At 39.1% G+C, this 21,390-nt stretch overlaps 1 protein-coding gene across 2 annotated transcripts in view; it reads right to left on the bottom strand.

Moving 5' to 3' along the window:
• Positions 1-814: 814 nt before the first annotated feature.
• Positions 815-21,390, bottom strand: part of SIK3 (SIK family kinase 3) — a 309,635-nt gene continuing 289,059 nt past the window's right edge. For both annotated transcript variants that reach the window (XM_073602379.1, XM_073602380.1), the window contains exons 22-25: positions 14,775-14,941; positions 13,969-14,104; positions 8,408-8,554; positions 815-7,165 (exon numbers count right to left, since the gene is read on the bottom strand). In XM_073602379.1, the coding sequence (XP_073458480.1) occupies positions 8,409-8,554; positions 13,969-14,104; positions 14,775-14,941 (449 nt within the window). In that variant the 3' untranslated portion in view covers positions 815-7,165; position 8,408. The remainder of the gene's footprint in view (positions 7,166-8,407; positions 8,555-13,968; positions 14,105-14,774; positions 14,942-21,390) is intronic.

The raw sequence follows: 21,390 nt of genomic DNA, 5'->3' as shown, positions 1-21,390 counted from the left end.
ATTATTTAAAATCATATTCCATTATCACTAGTGAAAATGGGATCTTCCTTGTACGAAACACTGCAGAAGCTCAATTACCAGCAAGGGAGAAGTGATGGAACAGTTTATTATTAATTCAAGAAGCAACTCCATAGGATAATACAAGTTGAGTTTAAATGTCACTGGAAAGGGAATTCCCCAATTGAAGTGGCCCTTGCAGTTAAGTTAATATCTGAAAGTTAAAAGGAGCTTTGTAAAACAAAACATTGCGCTCCTCTATCCGGGTTTAAAGTGAGACTGATTGCTAAGAAGTTGGGATGGCATCAGTGCTTCAAATTCAACCAGTCACCAACCAACTTCACTTAAAAATAATTATATTGCAAAGGCAAGATATCTGATTATTTTAATTATTTCGATACTTGAGATTGCAAAACTGTTCATGTCTCAGAGCTATTAAACTCCCAAGATCGCCTATTTGAGCTTTTACATACATTTGTTGATGTTCAGCAAATGCTTGTTTGACATGTCTGCGGTGTGTTCTAAGTAAGCTAATTCTTGGGAATGTTTGCCAATTTCCAGTAGAAGCAAACACAACATATCTTCCAAGAATATAAAAATAACAGAAATTGTTAAACTGAGAAAAAAAAGATACAAAAAATTTCCAGGAAGAGAAAGGATGCATATAAAAAGCATGCAAACCAAAGATACAGACTATCGACCATTATTTCAAGAAGCTATCCATTAATTAGATCAGAGGTTGCTGGAATGTGTCTGTCATGCATTCAGGTAAATGGGCCTTAAATTTAAACTCCAGTTTTGCTGAGGTATAAAAAAAAAAAAAAAAAAAAAAAAAAAAGGATTTTTTACAAAGCTTTGTCTGCTTCTGTTCTGTAAATAAAGCACTTTTATTTCACAATGGTGTTAAGTGGAATGGGCTGTCATTAGTATGTAAAATAACGTGGCCAGTGTTAGGACTGTAGTAACAGACACTGCTTCTTCTGATGCCACTCTAGAAGTTCGGCAGTCCATATATAAGCATCTCATCAATTTGAAACACTCTCAGTGCAGAAAACCAAAGGACATGCAGAGGATGCCTGCCATTTGTTCTTAAGACCAGTAAACATTTCTGGGAAAAGTAGTAAGCCAATTACTAGACCAAGGGGATAAGGATTATTTTCAATCCTGTTTAAACCTGTACTGCTGGAATTTTACTTTAAGGTCCCCTAAGTTATGAATGTCATAACACACAAGCATAAATCCTTACTTACTGCTCATACCATCTTTTGCTGCTAGGTCTAGCAACATTGCTGAGGCAGCAAACAAAAACCCGCGTGCAAATGTTAAAATGTAATCATTGGGTGCCTGAACACCATAAGATTGCATGTTGGAAAGGAGAAGATAAATTGTCAATATTTCATACATATGGTAGGCACATCAGTAAAGGGAAAAGAAAAACATCACCTGTGCTTTTCATAAAATTAAGAGCTTATTTGGCATTACTGTCATTACTGATAGTATTAGATTACCCACAACTCTCATACTGAAATTTTCTCATGTCAGAAAAGTAACAAAATACCCAGCTGGTCAAGCAAAGAGAAATGTGGGACCAGAATAAATGTGTTAAATGAGAATGGCCAAAACTAGTAAATTAGGTTAGGAGGAGGTTGGCTCATAGAGTGAAGTCCTCTCTGATGATCTCTCCCTGCACCCGTGAGTAAGGGTATGTACCTACTTACATGGCACACCTCACAACAAAAAACACTATGGGTGGTAGGAGAAATGAAAGATGGCAGCACTCCTAATATCAAATATTTTAAAGATATATTCTATATCCAAGAAGAAATGCAGTGCGAGAACAATCGAGTGATCCACCACCAATGTTTTTAAAAAATGATTTGTGCCCTGTTCTCACCACAAAGTTGGTGTTCTGTGTTGTTTCTTTGCAGAAAGATGCATATGTGGCATATTTCTGCACCAAAAAAAATACACATGCCACCAGTGTTGTGGAGCGAACAGGGCACATAGAAAACAATGGTTTTCTTTGTGCCCTTGCAGGGACAGATGAAGAAAAAAAGCACGTCTCTGTGAACAAGGCTTCACAGCATGGCCCTCAGAGTGGTGGTGGATAGTAACTTCTTCCTTCAAGGATTTGGAATACAGATTATGTTCTTATATTTGGAGGGCTGGCATGTGGCCTTTCACTAAAAACTCTGAAGACAGACCACCACAAAAGGTATCTTAAAACTGAAGCAAACAGCTAAATATACAGATGAAATACATATACATGGGGTGTTTTACCCACCAAAGGATTTGTAAATCTGTTCATCTGATTTTGAGATGTACACCATGGGCAGCCTGCAAACCTGATTTTTCTCTGATACAGCTAACACTTGTCCCTTCTCCAGCCTATGAAAGAAGAGAAGCAGCACACATTTGAGCTTGTCTTTTATTCTACTCTCTCTTCACATCAGCATGTCCCTTGTCCCCATATGAGCACTGAAGCACAACTGATTAGCCCCTTGTGCTGCTTCTCTGTCTCCTAGTCTGAAGCTTTGCTGTACAGTGGATTGCAAGAGGCTGATACAAAGACATATTTGCATTAAAAAAAAATTAACATGCATTTAAAAATACCTTTATAGATGAATACAGAACTGCATGAATTTGTGTCTTTTTTTGCCTGGAGTTCAGTTTTAATCATCCTACATCCAAAATGAAATCAAAGGTTTTGGGCTGTGCTCTCATTTAAGTATTTGTCCTAAGAGAACCAGCTTCTGGGTAATCACACACTATATACATCTTTTTAAAGATTTTACTTCAATCCTTCACCCATGGACAAGTTTATTTGGCCCCCTACAAACTAAAATTGAGCTAAGTGCAATGAGTGTAGATTTTAGAAATTGTAAACTAAAGGAAGAAAAGAAAGAGAAAACAAAGTCTAAACAATAAACATCAAATGTAAAAACAAACATAACAAGATGAGTTTGAGTGAGGACCCACATGCAGAAGACCTATATATTCTACCCTCTTAAAACACAAACTTCAGTTTTTTTTTCTTTCTTTTTTTATTACCAATAATAATAATTATATAACAACATTTAAGGGAACAAGAACAATGAGCTATGAAAAAAACATTTCTTATGTCAAATGAAAGATATGCAGAGGGAGCCTGCTAAGATTAGCAGGGGCGAGTGTGTATATGTATATATATATATATATACATACATACATATATACACACACCTTTGTTTAGATATTTGTGTTTATAAGAGAAAAGAGAGGCTCTTTGGGCCACAATTGAAATGAATTGGTGAGGAGTGCAGGGACGACACACACACACTGGTGTATATAAAGACATAGTGCTCCCCACCCCCCAATCCCACCTCCCAGAATGCTCTCTGATTGCACATTCTCCACATCCCATGACTGATGTCCCCATTCATGGTGTGCTTGGTTTTAAAAACTCAAAGGAGGGTCTGAATTTTCCGTAGCAGTAAAATTTATTTAATAGTCTCACCAACTAAACTTGATTGCCATGGAAATGTTTTTTTTTTACTTCCTTATCTTAAAAATAAATCAAGTGTGCTTTATAAAATATCTAAAAAATAGGCACATAATATTCGCAAGGCTGAAAATATACAAATGAAAACTGACTTTTGCATTATTGATGAAAGAGGGGAGCAACAGATAACAGAAGCCCAACTTCAGAGATCAAATGCAATTCACAGGTAGCCATAGAGATTAGGTGCCTGCTAAAAGTTCACGTTAGTTGATTGTGCTTGATTATACTCTTCTTATGCCTGGAGTACACGGACCGAAAAATGGCAAAAACAGTTGGTTCGGCAAAAACCGGCCAACTTTCAGCCTGTGTGCACAGCTTCCTGTCCAACAAACAGGCATGCTGGAAAACCAGCATCGTATCGGCATCTGATTAGCACTGTCAGCCAAGGGCTGCAAGCGCTGACTGGTGTGTTCTGACGGAGGCAGTCCCCCTGTCAGAACAGAATAACACAGTGATGGAGATTTCTGTACTAACTTTGCTTGTATTAGTACAGCAATCTTAAGGTTTTTGTTTTTTTTTTCATTCAGCCCACTGAGTTAAACGAAAAAAATAAAAAAAATAAAAACTAAGTGTGTACCAGGCTTTAGACATGCTTGAAACCAAACCTATCTCAAAGTGTGATAGGCTGTCAAAAAAGATAATTTTACCAATGAGTAGTCCATACAGTTATTTCACAATCTGTTATTAGTCAACAATTGCTTTAAGTCTATGGATACCTTTTTAACAAAACACAAAATATAGGTTTAAGGTGGTTATATAAATGTCCACAGCCGAGTAAGCAGATGTAGGGTTCTGAGCAGTATAACCTGCTAGTAATCAGACAAAAGATAATTGCTGGGCTTATCAGACATGGAAGTTTGGAGATGGATAACCATGGGGCAGCAGAGGTGAGGATGAGGAACCATTGTGCGTGTGATGTATAAAATATACACTGTGGCAGGTTAGAGTGCAGGGCAAAGTCTTGTTTGCACTCAGTGATACTTGAATTGCTTTTATGGCTTAAAAGCAGGAGTCACAAACATGAAACCTTACCAGCAAAAAATACAATGCACAGTCTGAACTCTTCTCCCTGGGTGAGCTGGCAACAGCTGGGTATAAAGTCCCGTACTGATTAATTAGGCGGTGATGGAGATAAATGAAAGCATAACCAAACTGGCACGATTATATAAGAGGTTTTAAAAAACTGCTCACCAGTAACAATTTTCAATCTCTAGGAGCAAATGTCTTTATACAGACCGACTCATGCTCAATATATATACATCCATACACAGACATATTTACACATACATACAAATGTACACAGTCCCTACACACACTCCACGTGGAACACTAAGATCTCGCTTTAACCCACTCGCTGCCAGATGGAGAGGACATTCTCCTGGCATACTGTAGGTTAATTCTGACCATGATGTATGACAGACAAAACACAAAAAAAAAAAAATAATAATAAAAATAATAATATGTAAAATAAGTAGCATATTGCACCAGGCCTAATCTCCCAAGGGCCTCACAGGCACTGTGTGGGATCTGTGTCTCTCAGGGTGGATAGGCAGGAGGAGTTAGACACCTTGGGCGTTTGATTATGCTAAATGTCAGCACAGCCATAATTGCAGCAATAGATACAATACTCAAAAAACTACGCAAAAATGATAAAAACTACAACAAAGAAGAGCTGACAGTTGGGCATGGCACATCTCATCATTGTCACTACAATATACATCTTTCAAAGACAGCAGCTTTATCGTGTGCAAAACGGTGCCAAGATATAGTACTTAAAAGTACGGAGTAAAATCACTAACTGCTACTAGATCAAACTAGTAAGGACCTCACTCTGACTTCAAGCACTGATATAGTGTTTTTGAGATAACATCTTCATTAGCTTGTCAGAGTCTTTATGTATTTAATCCTTCCTATACACACAAAACACAATGCATGTGTGCCAGTGCTTTTTATATTGGCAGGTAGATTACTATCCTATCCCAATAGGGTGCTGCTTCCAGTATCAGATATTAAAGCAGAACTTCAGCCAAACTGTGAATTGTGCAAGCTGAATTAGATAGGTAAGCTGTACATGTCAAAAGTGGCAATTCAGTTATCCCTTCCACACTTCCCAATCAAAGGTCAGCATTATTAAAAATCATGCAGTTTTATAGTCTTAGGAAAATTTGTATGAAAATTCTCAGAACATTTGAATGGCGTTCAAAATATTTTGTTTGCTTTTAACATACGATTTTGGAATGAATGCACTTTACCAAACGAAAACACATACACTGTTAGAAATTTGTTTGTTTGAGAATAACATTCCATTCTGCTCCCTCTAATTTTCTTGTCACTGCGGTCGAAAACGAACACAGATTTGACTATAGATTAAAATGAACAAATGCCTTAGAACATTCTTTTCCTAAGAATTTTCGTTTAAAAATCCACCCATCTATGGCCAGCTTAAGTATCTAAAACATGCTCTCGGTCTCTTTACCAGGGTGAGGGCGATCAGGTGAATTCAACAGAAACAGATTTTGTGTTGTTATAGCAGCTTGCATTTCATGGTTTTGGACTAAAAATTAGCTTTCCTATTTCTTTGAAGTTCTGCTTTAATTTCTTTAAAACATGTAATCTTCTCTTTATACACATATGCTTAGACATTAAAGATACAATCTTCTGGAAATTGGCCATGAACGGGAGAATACAGACTATAAAGGAATGAAATCTTACATTGCTGGAAAGGAATCTGCTTTCTACACAATAAAGCTATAAAAATAGTACATTGCAAAATAAAATGGCACATACATCCTACCCGCAGTGAAGGGATAGGCCTTTTTTCTTTTCTTTGGCTTTTTTTTTTTCAACTTAGGAAGGATACAGAAAACTAAATGCTCTCAGCTATACTGGTTAAAATAAAATAGTGCAATTTCTGAAAAACTGAGTTTGATAAGTAAGATTCCAGACCCAGTAGATATTTGTCAACCTAAAAACATGGACAGAGAACATTAAAAAAAAAAAAAAAGCTAGTGTAGATTGTGGAATACCTACTTTTATATTCTAAAAAGAACACCACCCTAGGCACTAGTCACTCCTGCCATACCACCCTTGGACACCAGTCTCTTATACTGGTTACCCACAGGCTACAGTGTGTCACATGTCCCTGCTTGGGAACCAGCTGCTTCCATAGTGAGGCTGCAGTCTCTCTTGCCACAATAGGTGCCAGACATTTATATAGAATTCTGTGCTGGTGTTTCTATGTTTCAGCAACCAAATTTTTCCCACCCCACCAATGCTACCTTTCCCCAAAGCGCCTTTTGAATAAAACACCTCCTCCTTTTCTGCCAATGCCTGCAAGGGTGGCAAGTTCACAGATTAATCTCCATTAAACAAGTGGGTGTCCCCCCTCCCCACGACTAATCCCTGCTTTTTATTTTTGAAGCCCCATCCTCCTGAATGGAGGAAAGGTTAAACAAGTACATAAAATAAAACCAATTAAATGATGGGGGGCAATCCAAGAATCCGTCTGTGATGGGGTGGGGTACGGCGAGTCAGTTCAGGGAAAGAATACAAATGAAATTTGGCGCTAAAGCTGCAGATACTGTTGGTGTTCAGAAAGATGGGACCCTCCATTTTTCGACAGAAAACCTGTAAGATAAAATGTAACTGTCTTTAGTGTGTTAAAGTATCATTAAATTCACATCATTAAAAATGATCAATATATGCTGCTTTACATGCTTTTCATATGCAGTCACTACGGGATTTGTTTTCTGTAGTCTGCAAAAAAATGATTGATCCTGCTGTTCTCTTCCCCTCCCTCCTCTCTATGTCACCACTGTAGTTGGGGATTCTGCAGAGCAGCCATTAGCAGCTATTGCACATGCTCAGTTGTCAGTGAGTTTTTATGCAGAGCATTTCCTCTACGATTACATCTGTGCAGCAAATGTGACTGTAGAGTCACACATGTGGGTTTATACACAGTGGTAAATGACAGCCCACTCCCTCTCTCCTGAGCTATGCCCACTAAACAACTAAACACAATTTGGGGGGGTTACATCTTGATTGATGGAGGCTTCACCTCCCTGTTAGTCTAAGCACACACACACAACAGACAAAGGCTGGAGGGGCATGACACAGCCTGTAATTGGCAGAAATCCACTCACACCATGCTATCGAAAAAAATAAGACTTGCTTTCAAATATATATTTGTATGACAATTTAAAATAGTTTATTGATATTAATTATTTTGACTCTGCATTTCAAAGGCTTTTTTAACATGTGACTGGCAGCAGAGGGCTAGAAGCTTCTCCTGCCACAGTTTCCCTGCAGACAGGCTGGGAAAGAGCTGGGTCACATAACAGCTGTATTTCCTATAATTAGGAAAAATGCACTTAGATTTTTTTTTTTTTTTTAAAGAAGATAAATTACAGTGCCATCATCCACACACACAGATAAATTGGATACTGTAAATGAAACAGTGTGTTTCGTAGTACTTTAACCCCTTTAATACAGGGCACTTTCAACCCCTTCCTGCCCAGGCCAATTTTGAGCTTTCAGCGCTGTGGCACTTTGAGTGACAACTTTGCAGTCATGCAACACTTTACCAAAAATTACATGTTTATCACTATTCTTTTTGAGCCAGATAGAGCTTTATTTTGATGGTATTTAATCGCCTCTAAGTCTTTTAAATTTTTTTCTAAACAAATGAAAAAAGAACAAAAATTTTGAAAAAAAAAAATTCTTAGTTTCTGTTATATAATTCTGCAAATAAGCAATGTTTCTTCTTCACTGATGATCAGTGCCCTGCTTGAAGTTGCCTGAGATTTGTGTGTATGGCCAGCACTACAGCAGTAGTTCAGTTATAACAAATGCATTTCCTTAAAATCATACCTCACACGCCGGCTTGCTCCATACTGAAGTTCATATCGGTGTGCTTGTACCCCAGCAGCATGGTTGTGGGGTAACAAGAAGTGGAGAGATGTTGCCCGTTGTCTCCAATAATGGATAAATCTGTATCCTCTGGAGTTCTCTCACAGTCTGTAAAGAGGCAACAGGCATCGAGATTAAGAAAAAAATTACTAAAAAAAATAGATCATTGTAATTATTACATGTACACATAAGTATCACATAAGTATTTCATTTTGTGTAACGGTGTTCAGTCAATGGCAAATTCTTTTCAATTCAAACTGTGATGCTAGTTTTCATAGGAATGATAAGTAAAAGAATAGAAGGGCAGAAGTGCTTACATTTTCAGCAGAATATGCTGCCTCAGACTCCCCCTGTAGTGCTGGCTACATTTTTGAAAGAAAGAATAGGCACAATCATTTAACCTCCACAGAAGGTGAGGAATAAAGGATAGGTTCACTTTTATCAACAAGTTACACCTATATATAGGGTGTAACATGTTGGTAATCTCCAGCCCCCTCACCTCTACAGCCCATCACCCTGTGATTCTTCTCCCCATAGCTGCTGTCACATTTAAAATCGGAGTGGCTGCGTGGGGCTCTGCCGCACACTGCATCATTCATTCACAGATCTGTCAATGAATAAACTACAAGATTGTAGTTCTCAATGGACTATGAGTGAGCGGATCAGCACCCTTGTAGTCCAATGACACTTCCGGAAGCTCAGTAATTGTCTGCACAAACAGAAGTACGAGCAGAGAGATGTAGGCAGCATCTGCAAATGCCGGACATCGCACCCATGATCCAGGCTCCTGTGTAAAATAAATAAATGTATAAACAATAAACATTATTTTCTCCTAAAAAAATCATCTGCATTTATTTTTTTTTTCTAAAGGTGAACTTATCCCTTAAGCAATTCAAGCTTAATTTATTTTTAAAGTTGTACCTGTCTTTTTAATACTCTCTAAAACCAAAGCAACTGTTAAAAGTGGTTGTATACCCTTTTTTAAATTTTTACCTACAGGTAAGCCTATAATGAGGCTTACCTGTAGGTAAAATATCTCCTAAACCTGTATGGTTTAGGAGATATTCACTTTGCATGCAGCTGCTGACATCAGCGGCACACGACTGACTGAAGGTGTGGCAGATGTAAAACCTGGAAGAAACGCAGAGGGTAAAATTTCAGCTCCCTCAGCGTGGACCGGGATCAGATGCCGGCGCTTCGTACTAAAGGGAGTATTTCATAATGAGCTAGTATGTGCTGCGTAAGCTCATTATGCCTTACCGGTTTAAAGAAAAAAAAAAAAAAAAAAAAAAAAAAAAAAAAAAAATTCTGTGCGGGTATACAAACACTTTAAAGTTTAATGTTAAACACAGGTATAGCTATGTTTTACCCACATAGTGAACAAGTAATCTGGCACGGCTCCTACAGTAAACTGAATCCAGTGGTAAGTAAACCTTCCAGTAGATCTGCATGATTCTGGCTAAAATGAGAATCACAATTTTTTTTTGCTTAGAAGATAGATTACGATTCTCTCACGATACTCGCAGCGTAACATCATCTTTCACATTAAAACAAAAAAATTGGGCTAACTTTACGATTTAGTTTTTTTTTGTATTCATTGAAGTGTTTTTTTTCCCAAAAATTTACGTTTGAAAGACCGATGGGCAAATACAGTGTGAGATAAAATATTGCAGCAATTGACATTTAATTCCCTAGGGTCTCTGCTAATATATATTTAATGTTTGGGGGTTTCAAATGACTTTCTAGCAAAAAATATTGATTTTAACTTAAGAAACAAGTGTCAGAAAAAGATTTAGACTTTAAGTGGTTAAACTTCCTGCATTTACACAGCAGACTGCCTGGATTTTTTTTCCACATAGAGGTTTATCCCTTTGATCTAAGGAGGAAGAGTTAGTTACAATGTTTCATGTTAAAAACTTGGCAGACGCCCCAGATGTTTTCTTTTGACAGCTGAGCCAGCAGATAAGTCTCTCCACTTGTTACATGAAAGAATCGGCAAACTCTGCAATAGTGATGGTCAGGGGGGTTGAATCGAGATCACGATTTTTTAACGGTTAATTGTGCAGCTCTACCTTCCAGTGTAGAGGAGTGTTTAAAGGTAATGCTAAAGCAGAAGGCACAAGGACAAATCATATTCACTACTACCATGCTCATGTACATTTAATGTGCAACTACAGGCAAAATGTGTGTATATAATATATATACTAACGACCACTTTATTATTGGTTACATTTGTGAACACAAATCGCTAATCAGCCAATCACTTGGCAGCAACTCAATGCATCTAAGCATCTAGATGTGGTGAGGACGACTTGCTGAAGTTGAAACTGAGCAACAGAATGCAGACGAAAAGGGATTTAAAGTGACATTGAACATGGTGTGGCTGTTGGTGCCAGACGGACTGGTCTGAGTATTTAAAAAAAAGCTGATCTACTAGGATTCACGCACAACGATCTCTAGGGTTTACAAAGAATGGTACAAAAAAGAAAGAATATCAAGTGAGAGGCCGTTGTGTGGACCAAAATGCCTTGTTGAGGTCAGAAGGACTGTGTGTATGTATATACAGACATACAAATAGATATCTGGGAGGGGTTGTCAGGTATTTATTGCTGTGTCAAACTGGGGAGATTCATCCCTAACCCTGTTGTGGCAACTAATCTAAAGAGTGGAATTACTATCACTTAGCGGGATTTCCTGTGTTCTGGCTTTGCGTCACTCAATTTTGCCCAATAATGGGGGCATAATTATCCTATTAAAGGCTCTAACCCATCCCCACACTACTAAAAATAATGGCTTTAGCTTTAAAAATGAACTCTTTAGTAGGATTATCACAGTATAAGGCACCCCAGCAACCTTCAATTCATAATTCAGTGCATAATGAAAACAAAAATGGACAAGGCATAACTGTTTACATAAACCAGGGCAGATTTGATTTAAATCACTAGTAAAAAGGCTTGATTGAAATCAATACGATTTAAATCATAATTTTCAAAGAGCAACTGTCATCTCTGACCCGCTGTTGTTGACTCATTCACTTTAATGGGACGGCTGGTGATGCGGCAGTGACACAAGGTAAGGGACGTTGCGGCAACAGGTGAGTGGATGCCCGCTAATGGGCGCTGCCATTATGGATCTGAAATGATAGGTGCTCTTTAAACATAAGGGCTCATGCACACAGGACATTTTTACAGCTGCTGTAAGGGGTGTTTGATGTTTTTTTTTAACTGCCTCTAAACACCCCCCCCATGTTAGCCTATGTGTCCATGCACACACAATCTGTCAGAGGCATAAGCGTTTAGGGGCAGTAGAAAAAAAATGCAAAAAAAATGACAGCCTGTGCTTCCAGGAGCAGTAAAAACAAGCTGTAACAACCTGTTAGCCGCGTTTGGCGTTTTTACATTATAGGGAGTATTTTTACTGAAAAAAGTAAAAAAAAAAACACAAAAAACGCCCATGAACATTATTATAACACAGCGCTGGCGTTTTTTAAACGTCCTGTGTGCATGAGCCCTAAGGACTCATTCTTGCTTCTTTAATATTTGCAAACAAAATGAAGGTCTCCTATTTAGAATAAGCTGTCAGGTTAGTAAAACAGCAATATCAGAACCAATTCAATCATACAGTTTATAGTGTACATAGATTTGCAAAACAATGGGATAAAGGAATATTCCTGAACTTTGTTTTAGCTCATGGTTACTGTGAAATTGTGTGAATGCATCAATGCAGTGCATGTTATCTCATCTTACAGAGCTTGGATTAATTGAATGAGTTTACCAAAAATATAAATATTGCAGAATATACATCCTCATGCTACATAACTAAGCTCCATTTTTTGCTGAATAAACTAAATTATTAATGTATCCTAAATAGAACTAATTTACTCTAAAATCATTTTATTAAAATAAATTTGATAAAAATCAGAATGTATTTTTTAAAATCATTGGATTTTTATCCACCCTGACATAAACCCTTATTAACCTCTTCCTGCCCACCCCAGTGCCCCCATTAAAAGGTCAGGAGGCAGGTTGCATCAGTGATCAAATGTCCACAGTGATTGGTTATCAGTGTTTACATGATTAGAAGCCTGTCCCGCTAGCTACCGAACGCTAGTTCTAGGTGTGCGCCGCTTATTGCATTAGGGTGTGCACCCCAAAGCTTAAACATATATACATACGTATATACATGCACCCATACGCTCAAATACATTTTAAAATGTATTAAAACATGGACGGTGTCAGGAGGGCAGTGTCAGTACTTAAGAGGTTGGTGTCAGTCAGTAGGGCAGAGGATGATGTCAGTAGGGCAGAGGATGGTGTCAGTAGTTTATTTTATTTATTTTTTATATTATAATTTTACAAACTAATTTTAATTTTTTTTTTACAATTAAAAAAAAAAATTGTTTTACTATTTTTTTAGAAGCACCATTGGGGGCTTTGGTGAAATATCAAAAGGTCTAAACTTTTGAAACAGGGTAAGGGTCTGAGGGCAGAGATTCCCCAGTCCTTTTCTCTTGCATCAGACAGTGAATGAAGTTGCTTTGTGCTGAGAAACTTCCTGCTCATGAACAAACTGAAGCACAATATGAATGTACAGGCAGTCCCCGGGTTACAAACAAGATCGGGTCTGCAGGTTTGTTCTTAAGTGGAATCTGTAAGTCGTAATAGGTACATTTTTAAGCGTAGCTCCAGCCAAAAAAATTATTTTTAAGCTTTTTTGATAGCATAGGGAGGGATTAACACCCCTGTAACGTTTGTTTTGCTGTCTGTGCCCCTGTTCAGAAGATTTCACCTCACTTTCTTTCCCAAGAACAATTGGATTTTTCAACATTTTGGGTTGTTGTGAAAACAAGCCTTTCTTGATAAAACATCAGTGGAGGTACCTTTTTCCCATAATAACTACAACGGGAGTGAATTTCCTTTCCTAGGGGTAGATTTCCTCTCACTTCCTGTTGTCTCCCTCCATTTGTAAGTAGGAATCATTTGTAACTAGTGGACCGCCTGTATATAAATGTGTTCACTGTGCTTCAGTTATGAATGAACACAGTGAGTGATCGATACCGTACAGAAAAGAAAGGGGCCTATAAATGACAATTACCAGCCCTTTCCCCTGCTCTCCATTCTGAAATATGTCCTGCAGCAGCCAGAAAAAGAGGAGCGGAGGGAGGCCGGCAGTGCTGCGGGGCAAGATTGGGGGGGGGGGAGGGGGCCAGGCACACCTAAGGCGGTAGCAAAAGGGTGAACTTTTTGCCCCCACACGCTGCACAAGTGTGTTACAAAGGTGGCAACAAGTGAATACGACTGATGAAGAAGCAAAGAATTCAAAAGATCAAAGTAACACAACACAATGATGTAGGTGAATGCAAGAAGCAACACATACAGTTAACATATACAATACATAGAGTTAACATATACAACACATACAGTTACCATATACAACACATACAGCAACACATACATGCTGGGAAACAGGGACTATAAAAACAAAAACCAATAAATAAGCAGAGGCATCTATTGTCTGCTCACCTTCACTCTCCTCGCCATCCTGGAGCTGCTGACTTCCCATAAGTGAAGATTGGCTCAAAACTGCATCCGCCATGCGTGCAGAGCTTAGAGCCTTACCCGCCATTAAACTCATACCAGCCAAATTGTCCAGCTGCACCTGGAAGAACAGATGGTGAAGAAAGTAAATCACAATGCATCTAAAAGATGGCTCCACAATAGACAAGCCATTCCTTAACCACATGTCTACTGGGGCAAGCAATTGTAAACAAGAGTTTTATAATGGACTAAAACTACTGATAAATGAAATTAATGATACAATACACACTTTGCGATCAACTAAACAACTGAGCAAATATACCAACAACCATAAGCCTATACAATCTATTATAAATTATCCTTTAACTGATCTGTACAATGAAAGTCAATCAACTTGGTGTGTTGGTGCTTGTGTGGTCACCATTACAGTATACCTCTGATGTAAGAAACCCAAACATCCCACACAATAGCAAGGGAAAGGTAGCACACAAGACCACTAAGAATAATGACACAAAAACATTAATATTCACAAATTGCCTCACATTAGACAATCCCTTTGTTTCCAAACTGTTCCTTCAGGAAAATATCTGTATACAGCCCCCCATGTAATACTAGTTACATAGTAGGTGAGGTTGAAAAAAGACAGAAGTCCATCAAGTCCAACCTGTGTGTGTGATTATATGTCAGTATTACATTGTATATCCCTGTATGTTGTGGCCGTTCAGGTGCTTATCTAATAGTTTCTTAAAACTATTGATGCTCCCCGCTGAAAATACTTGTGAAATACATACATAGGCATCATCACTAGTTTGGATGGTGTGGTGCCGCTGCAACATCCTGGAACGGGCATGTTCACTAACGGATGACCTGGGAGAGTAAGGGACACCATTATGGTCTGGAACGTCCATGGCATTAGGAGTAGAAACTTTGTCCATGCAGTTCACCGTAGCTCCTGGTTCTTAAATAAAAAAAAAAATTAAAAAATGAAGCCGATTAGTACATGTACTTGCTGGACTGTAGCCATGAAACCTTAAATACATATAATTTGGTATAAATGATTGAAGAGGTGCCACATTCCACTATAAGGGTTTGCCTTTTTTCTCTTAATAGTAGGCCAAAAATTGAGGTTTCTAAGGAAGCAACCCCTTTGCTTTCTCTTACAGTCATAAGGCTCAAAGCACTGTAACCAACATATGTGTGGAGGTAAGTTGATTTTCCATCAGTTTGTGCAGAGGACTCAAATACTTTAATTTGCACCAAAAAATTTTAAATCTGGAATTTGAGCAGGACAATTTTAACACTAACAGAAAGTACTGGAGCTTGTATGTGAACCCCTTGGAACTAACTTTTTTTTTGCAGTAATTTGCCATAAAATGTGATCTGATCCTCAGCTAAGTCACAACAATGAACGAACACAATGTGCTTAAGCTGATAAAGACACGATAAATTAGAAATGTTTGTGTGTTATTAAAATGCTGATAAACTCTGTACTACCACGTGTACCTACAAGTAACCCTATAATAAGGCTTACCTGTAGGTACTGTGAATATCTCCTAAACTTGATACATGACATCATCAGCGCATGCACTCTGAAAGTCCGGCTTATAGCGTCAGATACATTCAGAGCCCGTGCTGAAAACAGTGTCTCCCACGCTCATGCGCGGGAGTGACATTATTGTGGCTCTGGCCAATCACATAGCCGGAGCTAGCGAACCCAGAAGTCAGACAGGGGAACGCGTCAGCCCTCTCAGCAGTGACCTTACAGTGCTAAAGGGCTTCATTCCAAGGTGAGCATTTCATTTTTTTTTTTTTATTTGGACAGTTTACAACTGCTTTAAACTGTCACAGTGCTGGACAAAAAAGTAAGTGAACCCATAGACTAATTACTTCAACAAAAGCTAATTGGAGTCAGTAGTTTGCACACCTGGCGTCCAATTATAGAAATGAGTTTGGAGGTGTGGTAGAGCTACTTTGATTAATAAGACTCAAACATTTTAGGATTGCTGTTCATAAGAAGCATCAGCTGATGTGAAGCATGCCTTTAAAAAAGGAGCTCTCTGAAGACATGTGATCAAGAGTAGGTGATCTGCATAAGGCTGAAGAGGGATACAAAGCAATCTCAAAGTGTTTAGACATCCATCAATCTACAGTTAGACAAATTGTCTATAAATGGAGCCAGTTTAGTACTGTGGCTACTCTTCCTAGAAGTGGGCACACAGCCACAAAGACTCCCAAGACACAATGCAGAATCCTCAATGAGGTAAAGAACTCCCGAGCAACAGCTAAAGGCTTGAAGACAGCACTGGAACATAAAGCTAAATTTCAACTTTCTTTTCACAAGAACTGAATGGAATAAATCAATCCCAGCATAGATCATACCTATGTACCATGTTGCTCTGTTGTCTGCAATTTTCTGATATTCTGGGTTTAGTTGTTTCTTTGTATCATGTGACACTCTGTATATCCTGCTGATAGACTCTGTCCCTTCCACAGCCACTTCCTGCAACAGCTAGAGTCTATAACACTCCCCTCTGTAGTCTTTCAGACTCTGCAAATGATGCAACTTCCTTCACAGCTCCAATGGTGAACTGGATTGAATACATCCTAATTAGCATTCAATCCTGCCCAGTCACACCTACAGGAAGAGGACAAACCTCCCAAATCCTGCCTCATAGATTACAGCATATTTCAAGAAGGGAACACCTTCATACACAACCTGTTCTGATAGCTGGCTGTGCTGCTGCTAGGCAGGATTAGTCAGATCACAATTAGAATTCAGTTCAGTTCAGCACCCCTCAGATCCCTGCTCTCTGTGAAACGATTCATATTAAGAAAAAACTTCATAATACCATCCCATAGCCCTTCCTCTGTAGTCTTGCAGCAAGCCATTTTTGTTTGGAATGCTGCAAGACAGAAATGACACAGAAGGTACTACACATTTAACACCTTTCACCACCCACATGAAAACCCAGAAACGACTACAGTAACCCTAGGACCCACGCACACCAACTCCCAGAAATGGTACAAGTGACTCTCGTAGCCCGCCCTGAAACTACAGCAGCTCAAAGGATCGTGGGGCATGTAGTATGTGCACTGAAAAGGAAGGAAAGGAAGTCAGAGAACTCTGAAATTCAGCCAGGAGGAAGAGTGACATCACAGACACCTGCTGTATACAGCTAAAGGAGGTAAGTTGCACACAAACTGACAGTGGGGCTGTGATCCATTTACATGCACAATGCATCCGTTGGTTTGGGGAGGAAAAACTGGAGTTCTTCTTTAGATCCCTTCAATTCTTAACATCCCTGTTTATGAGTCCACCATACATAAGCCTCTGAACAGGCAATGTGTCCATGGCAGAACACCACTGAGGAAGCCATGAAAAAAAAAAAAAAAAAAAGCTTTGTGTCTGAAGTTTGCCAAGGAGCACCCTGGCAAACTACAAGCCTACTGGGAAAATGTTTTGTGGCCCGATGAAAACAAAAATGTAATTGTATGGGAAGAATACTCAGCATTATGTATGGTGCAATAAGGGCACAGCTTATCACCTTCAAAACATCTCAACAGAGAATTATGGTGGTGGGAACAGCATGATGTGGGCTTGCTTCAGTGATCCACAGCCTATACACTTGCCATCATAGAGGAGAAATATAATTCCCAAGTTTACCAAAATATCCCACAAGATAATGTTAGGGTGTCTGTCTGCCTGCTGAAGCTTAGTAGAAGTTGGGTGATGCAGCAGGGCAATGACCCTAAGCATCAAAGTAAATCCACTATAGACTGGCTTCAGGAAAAAAAAAATGCACTTTTTTGAAAGGTCCAGTCAATACCCAGACCTTAAACCCATTGACATGTTGTGGAATGACCTTTAAGAGAGCCGTTCACACCAGACATCCTACAAATGTGTCTTAGCTGAAGCAGTCTTGTAAATAGGAATGGACAAATATTCCTCCTGAACACTGTGCATGTATGATTCAGAACTACTGAAAAGCTCTTGCTTGAAGTCACTGCTGCTAAAGGAAGGTCGACCAGCTGTAAACTCCAAGGGTTCACTTACTTTCTCCTCCAGCACTGTGAATATTTAATGTGTGTGTTCAATTAAGACACTAGAAATTAGAAATGTGTGTGCGTTATCAGCTTATGCACATTGTGTTTATCTGTTGTTGTGACTTAGATGAGGATCAGATCATTTTTTGGCAAATTATTGCAGAAAAACAGTTAATTTCAAGGGGTTCACATACTTTTTTTTGCCACTGTACTCTTGACGTCCCCTTCACCAAGGGCAATTATTTTTACGTTTGTTTTGTCACATCAATAAAACTTGTCCATACAGAGATATGACAGTCATGTGTCCAGTGCAAGGAACTAACTCTGCTTGACTACAGCATTCCTGATTTTAACAGGGAAACAATTTTGTCTGCAGCTTAGACTTCATATAGTCCAGGGCTGACCATGTGGGCCAATTTTTTTTTTAGAAAATTACATAGTATAACAGCCATTAAATTACCAAAAGTCATATATTCCATGACAATTTTAGTAAGATTTGAGACTGATCAGATGTGTTCAGTGATTTGCAAATCTTTTTTACTGACAAGTTAAAAAATCATATTAAATGATATCTCCAATGTTTCTTGATCCCAACCAAATCATTTTAGTGTCTCGAATGTTGCAATTATTCAGTATTGAGTTTTCAGTCATCTGAAAAATCAGCCATACAGTGTTAAAGCCTTGGTGTACATACAACCTGAAGCCCTTTGGCACGTATTGCCCATTTAATGCATTTTTTTCATTTGAGGTTTTATAAATGCCTCTTGTTGAGAGGAATACCAAATGTGGCAACAAACCTTAAATGTGGGAGCACAAATGTGGAAATATTAATTTGTAAGAGATGTAAATAGCAGGGATCTCTAGCAGTCTCATGTAATGTATCTACAGTCTATGATTGTCTCCTGAAACAGGTTCCTGGTCTCCAACAATTTCTATAGCATATGTTCAATCTCTGACCATCTCTTGTAGCATGCCCATAAGTCTAAATATCTCACATTACTTGTCTGCAGACTCTGACAGCTTTCTGAAGCATTACATTCACCAATTATGGGCAGCTTTTTGGAGATGTTAGGGAAGGTACCTTAAACCTTTATTAAGTTTAATTACTACTACTTAATCTTTTCCCACCAGTGAAATGCATATACGCAGCAGCAAAAGTGGGTGGATCTTAGGATACGTTCACATCTATCTACGTCCCCTTTTGTCTGTTGCTTTTTGTAATAGTGCATTTTTTCATGTCTGTTGTAGCACAATTTAGATGCCTTTTAAATTTTTTTAAGCATTATAGTGCATGAAAATGCACAGAAAAACAGACACGCCTCATTTTTCAAACCGCATCACACAGCATAGATCTTAACAGTCTCACAGTACAGTAACCACACTGTCACCGACAGCTGCTGGTCACTGCGGACTGCCCCTTCCATAAGAGCACAGCACTCCTCCTCCCCTCTGCTACGCTACTAGCACAAGACGCAAAGCACAACAGGCCTGGACAAAGGGCGGGACTTTTCGAGTTAAGAAGCAGGTGATTGGTTACTAGGCAGCTGGGCGTCAAAGCAATCAATCACCTGCCTTTCACCTGAAAAGTCCCGCCCTTTGTCCAGACCTGTCATGCTTTGCGTCATGTGCAAGTAACGTAGCAGAGGGGAGGGGGGGGGTGCTTCACTCTTATGGAAGGAGCAGTGTATTATCGCTGGAGGGCTTTGTGATGGGGGACTCTGTGATATAGGGGGCTCTGTGATGGAGAGAAGTCTGTGATGGGGAGGGGATCTGTCATGGAGAGGAATCTGTCATGGGGGGCTGTGATGGAGAGGAATCTGTCATGGGGGGCTGTGATGGAGAGGAGTCTGTGATGGGGGGGTGTCTGTGATGGAGAGGAATCTGTGATCGGGAGTGGGGGATCTGTGATGGAAAGGAGTCTGTGATGGAGGGATCTGTGATGGAGAAGAGTCTGTGATTGGGGGGGGGGATCTGTGATGGAGAGGAATCTGTGATGGGGGAAACTGTCTGTAAGATATGTGCAGTGTGCATTGGAACCTGTTCATATTTTTTTCAAACTATAGTCCGGCCCCCCAACAGTCCACTGGCCCCCTGTTTAAAAAGTTTGAGGACCCCTGGGTTAAAGGATAAGAATATGTAGCATGTAAAACGGCATATTATAATTGCATTATTATATTTTACATAAATATGACACTTTACAGCAGACATTTTATCTTACAGTCTTGTAGAAACAACCATAAAATCTGCAAGCACCCAAATTTTTTTAAAAAAAGACCATTTTCACTGGCCTGAAGAATGATGCAACCAGTGTTATTAGGATCGTAAAGCTCTGATGTAAAGACCCAACGATCTGAACTTCTGAAAGCAATCTCCTGCTCATAGTACACATCCTGTTCCACCCTGTATCTTAGGATTCTATAACAAAGTGGAGGTAAAGGCTTAAAAAAAAAAAAAAAAAAAGATGGGCACATGCACATTGCAACCTACATGCTCAGCCCATTCCTGGCATCTGTGGGATGTCTAAAGTGGCACAGAGTGCCAGGGTAATATAATTTCAGAATGCACACACAGGAGTTGCATCATCATCAGTGGCCTCCCAACGACCAAAGTAAGAAGATACAGGTCTGAAGTGCCCAAGAAGATGGTAGTGACAGTGATGGAGCATTAAGCTGTCAATCCTGGAGAGAAGTCGACTAAAGATAGGTCTTCTGTAACTTGCAAATATTTTATACATGATGAGTAAAGTTTGCATTTGACTGTGCCTAGAGGCAGCTGGAATACAGTCCATAAGAATAGGCAAGTCTGGTTTAAATTAGAACCCTAATAGGAGAAAAATGATGGCTGGAATTGCTAATCTTTCTGAAAAAATGTTAATTGGCTGGCTTTATCTGTCTTCACTATTTCTATGTGAAAGACCTAAAGAAGTAACACAAATTTAAGCCAGAAAGAAATCCGTAAACTTGTTTTAGGTCTGTGCTCTCAAATGTATTATTGCCAAAACATCAATACAACAGCCAGGCATTTCAGAAAGATAAGCACAAGTAGCCTGCATGCATCTGTTATGAAAGGTTTCCCAAAGTTTACATGAACTCTAAAAGTCCCAACTTCTCTGATTCCATTGAAAGCACCTTTAAATATCCTCTTTGATAGATGCAAAACTACCTGTTGATCCACCGAGAAATCTAGTGAGCTTGTAATTTCCTGTGAACTGTGCAACATTACCTCAAACAAGATCATCAGCCCAGGTTAACTCTGAATTACAGAACATCTCCCTCATAAATTATGGAGATGAGGAGAGTGTGAGCTGTTCTATAGTTCTAAACACACTGGTCTAGACTAGTGTCAATGCTGCGCTTACACAAA

Source organism: Aquarana catesbeiana, linkage group LG10 (assembly GCF_042186555.1).
Source record: "Aquarana catesbeiana isolate 2022-GZ linkage group LG10, ASM4218655v1, whole genome shotgun sequence".
NCBI classification, from domain to species: Eukaryota; Metazoa; Chordata; class Amphibia; order Anura; family Ranidae; genus Aquarana; species Aquarana catesbeiana.
Note: the sequence above shows the minus strand (reverse complement) of the source record. Positions and strands in the feature narration are given on the sequence as shown.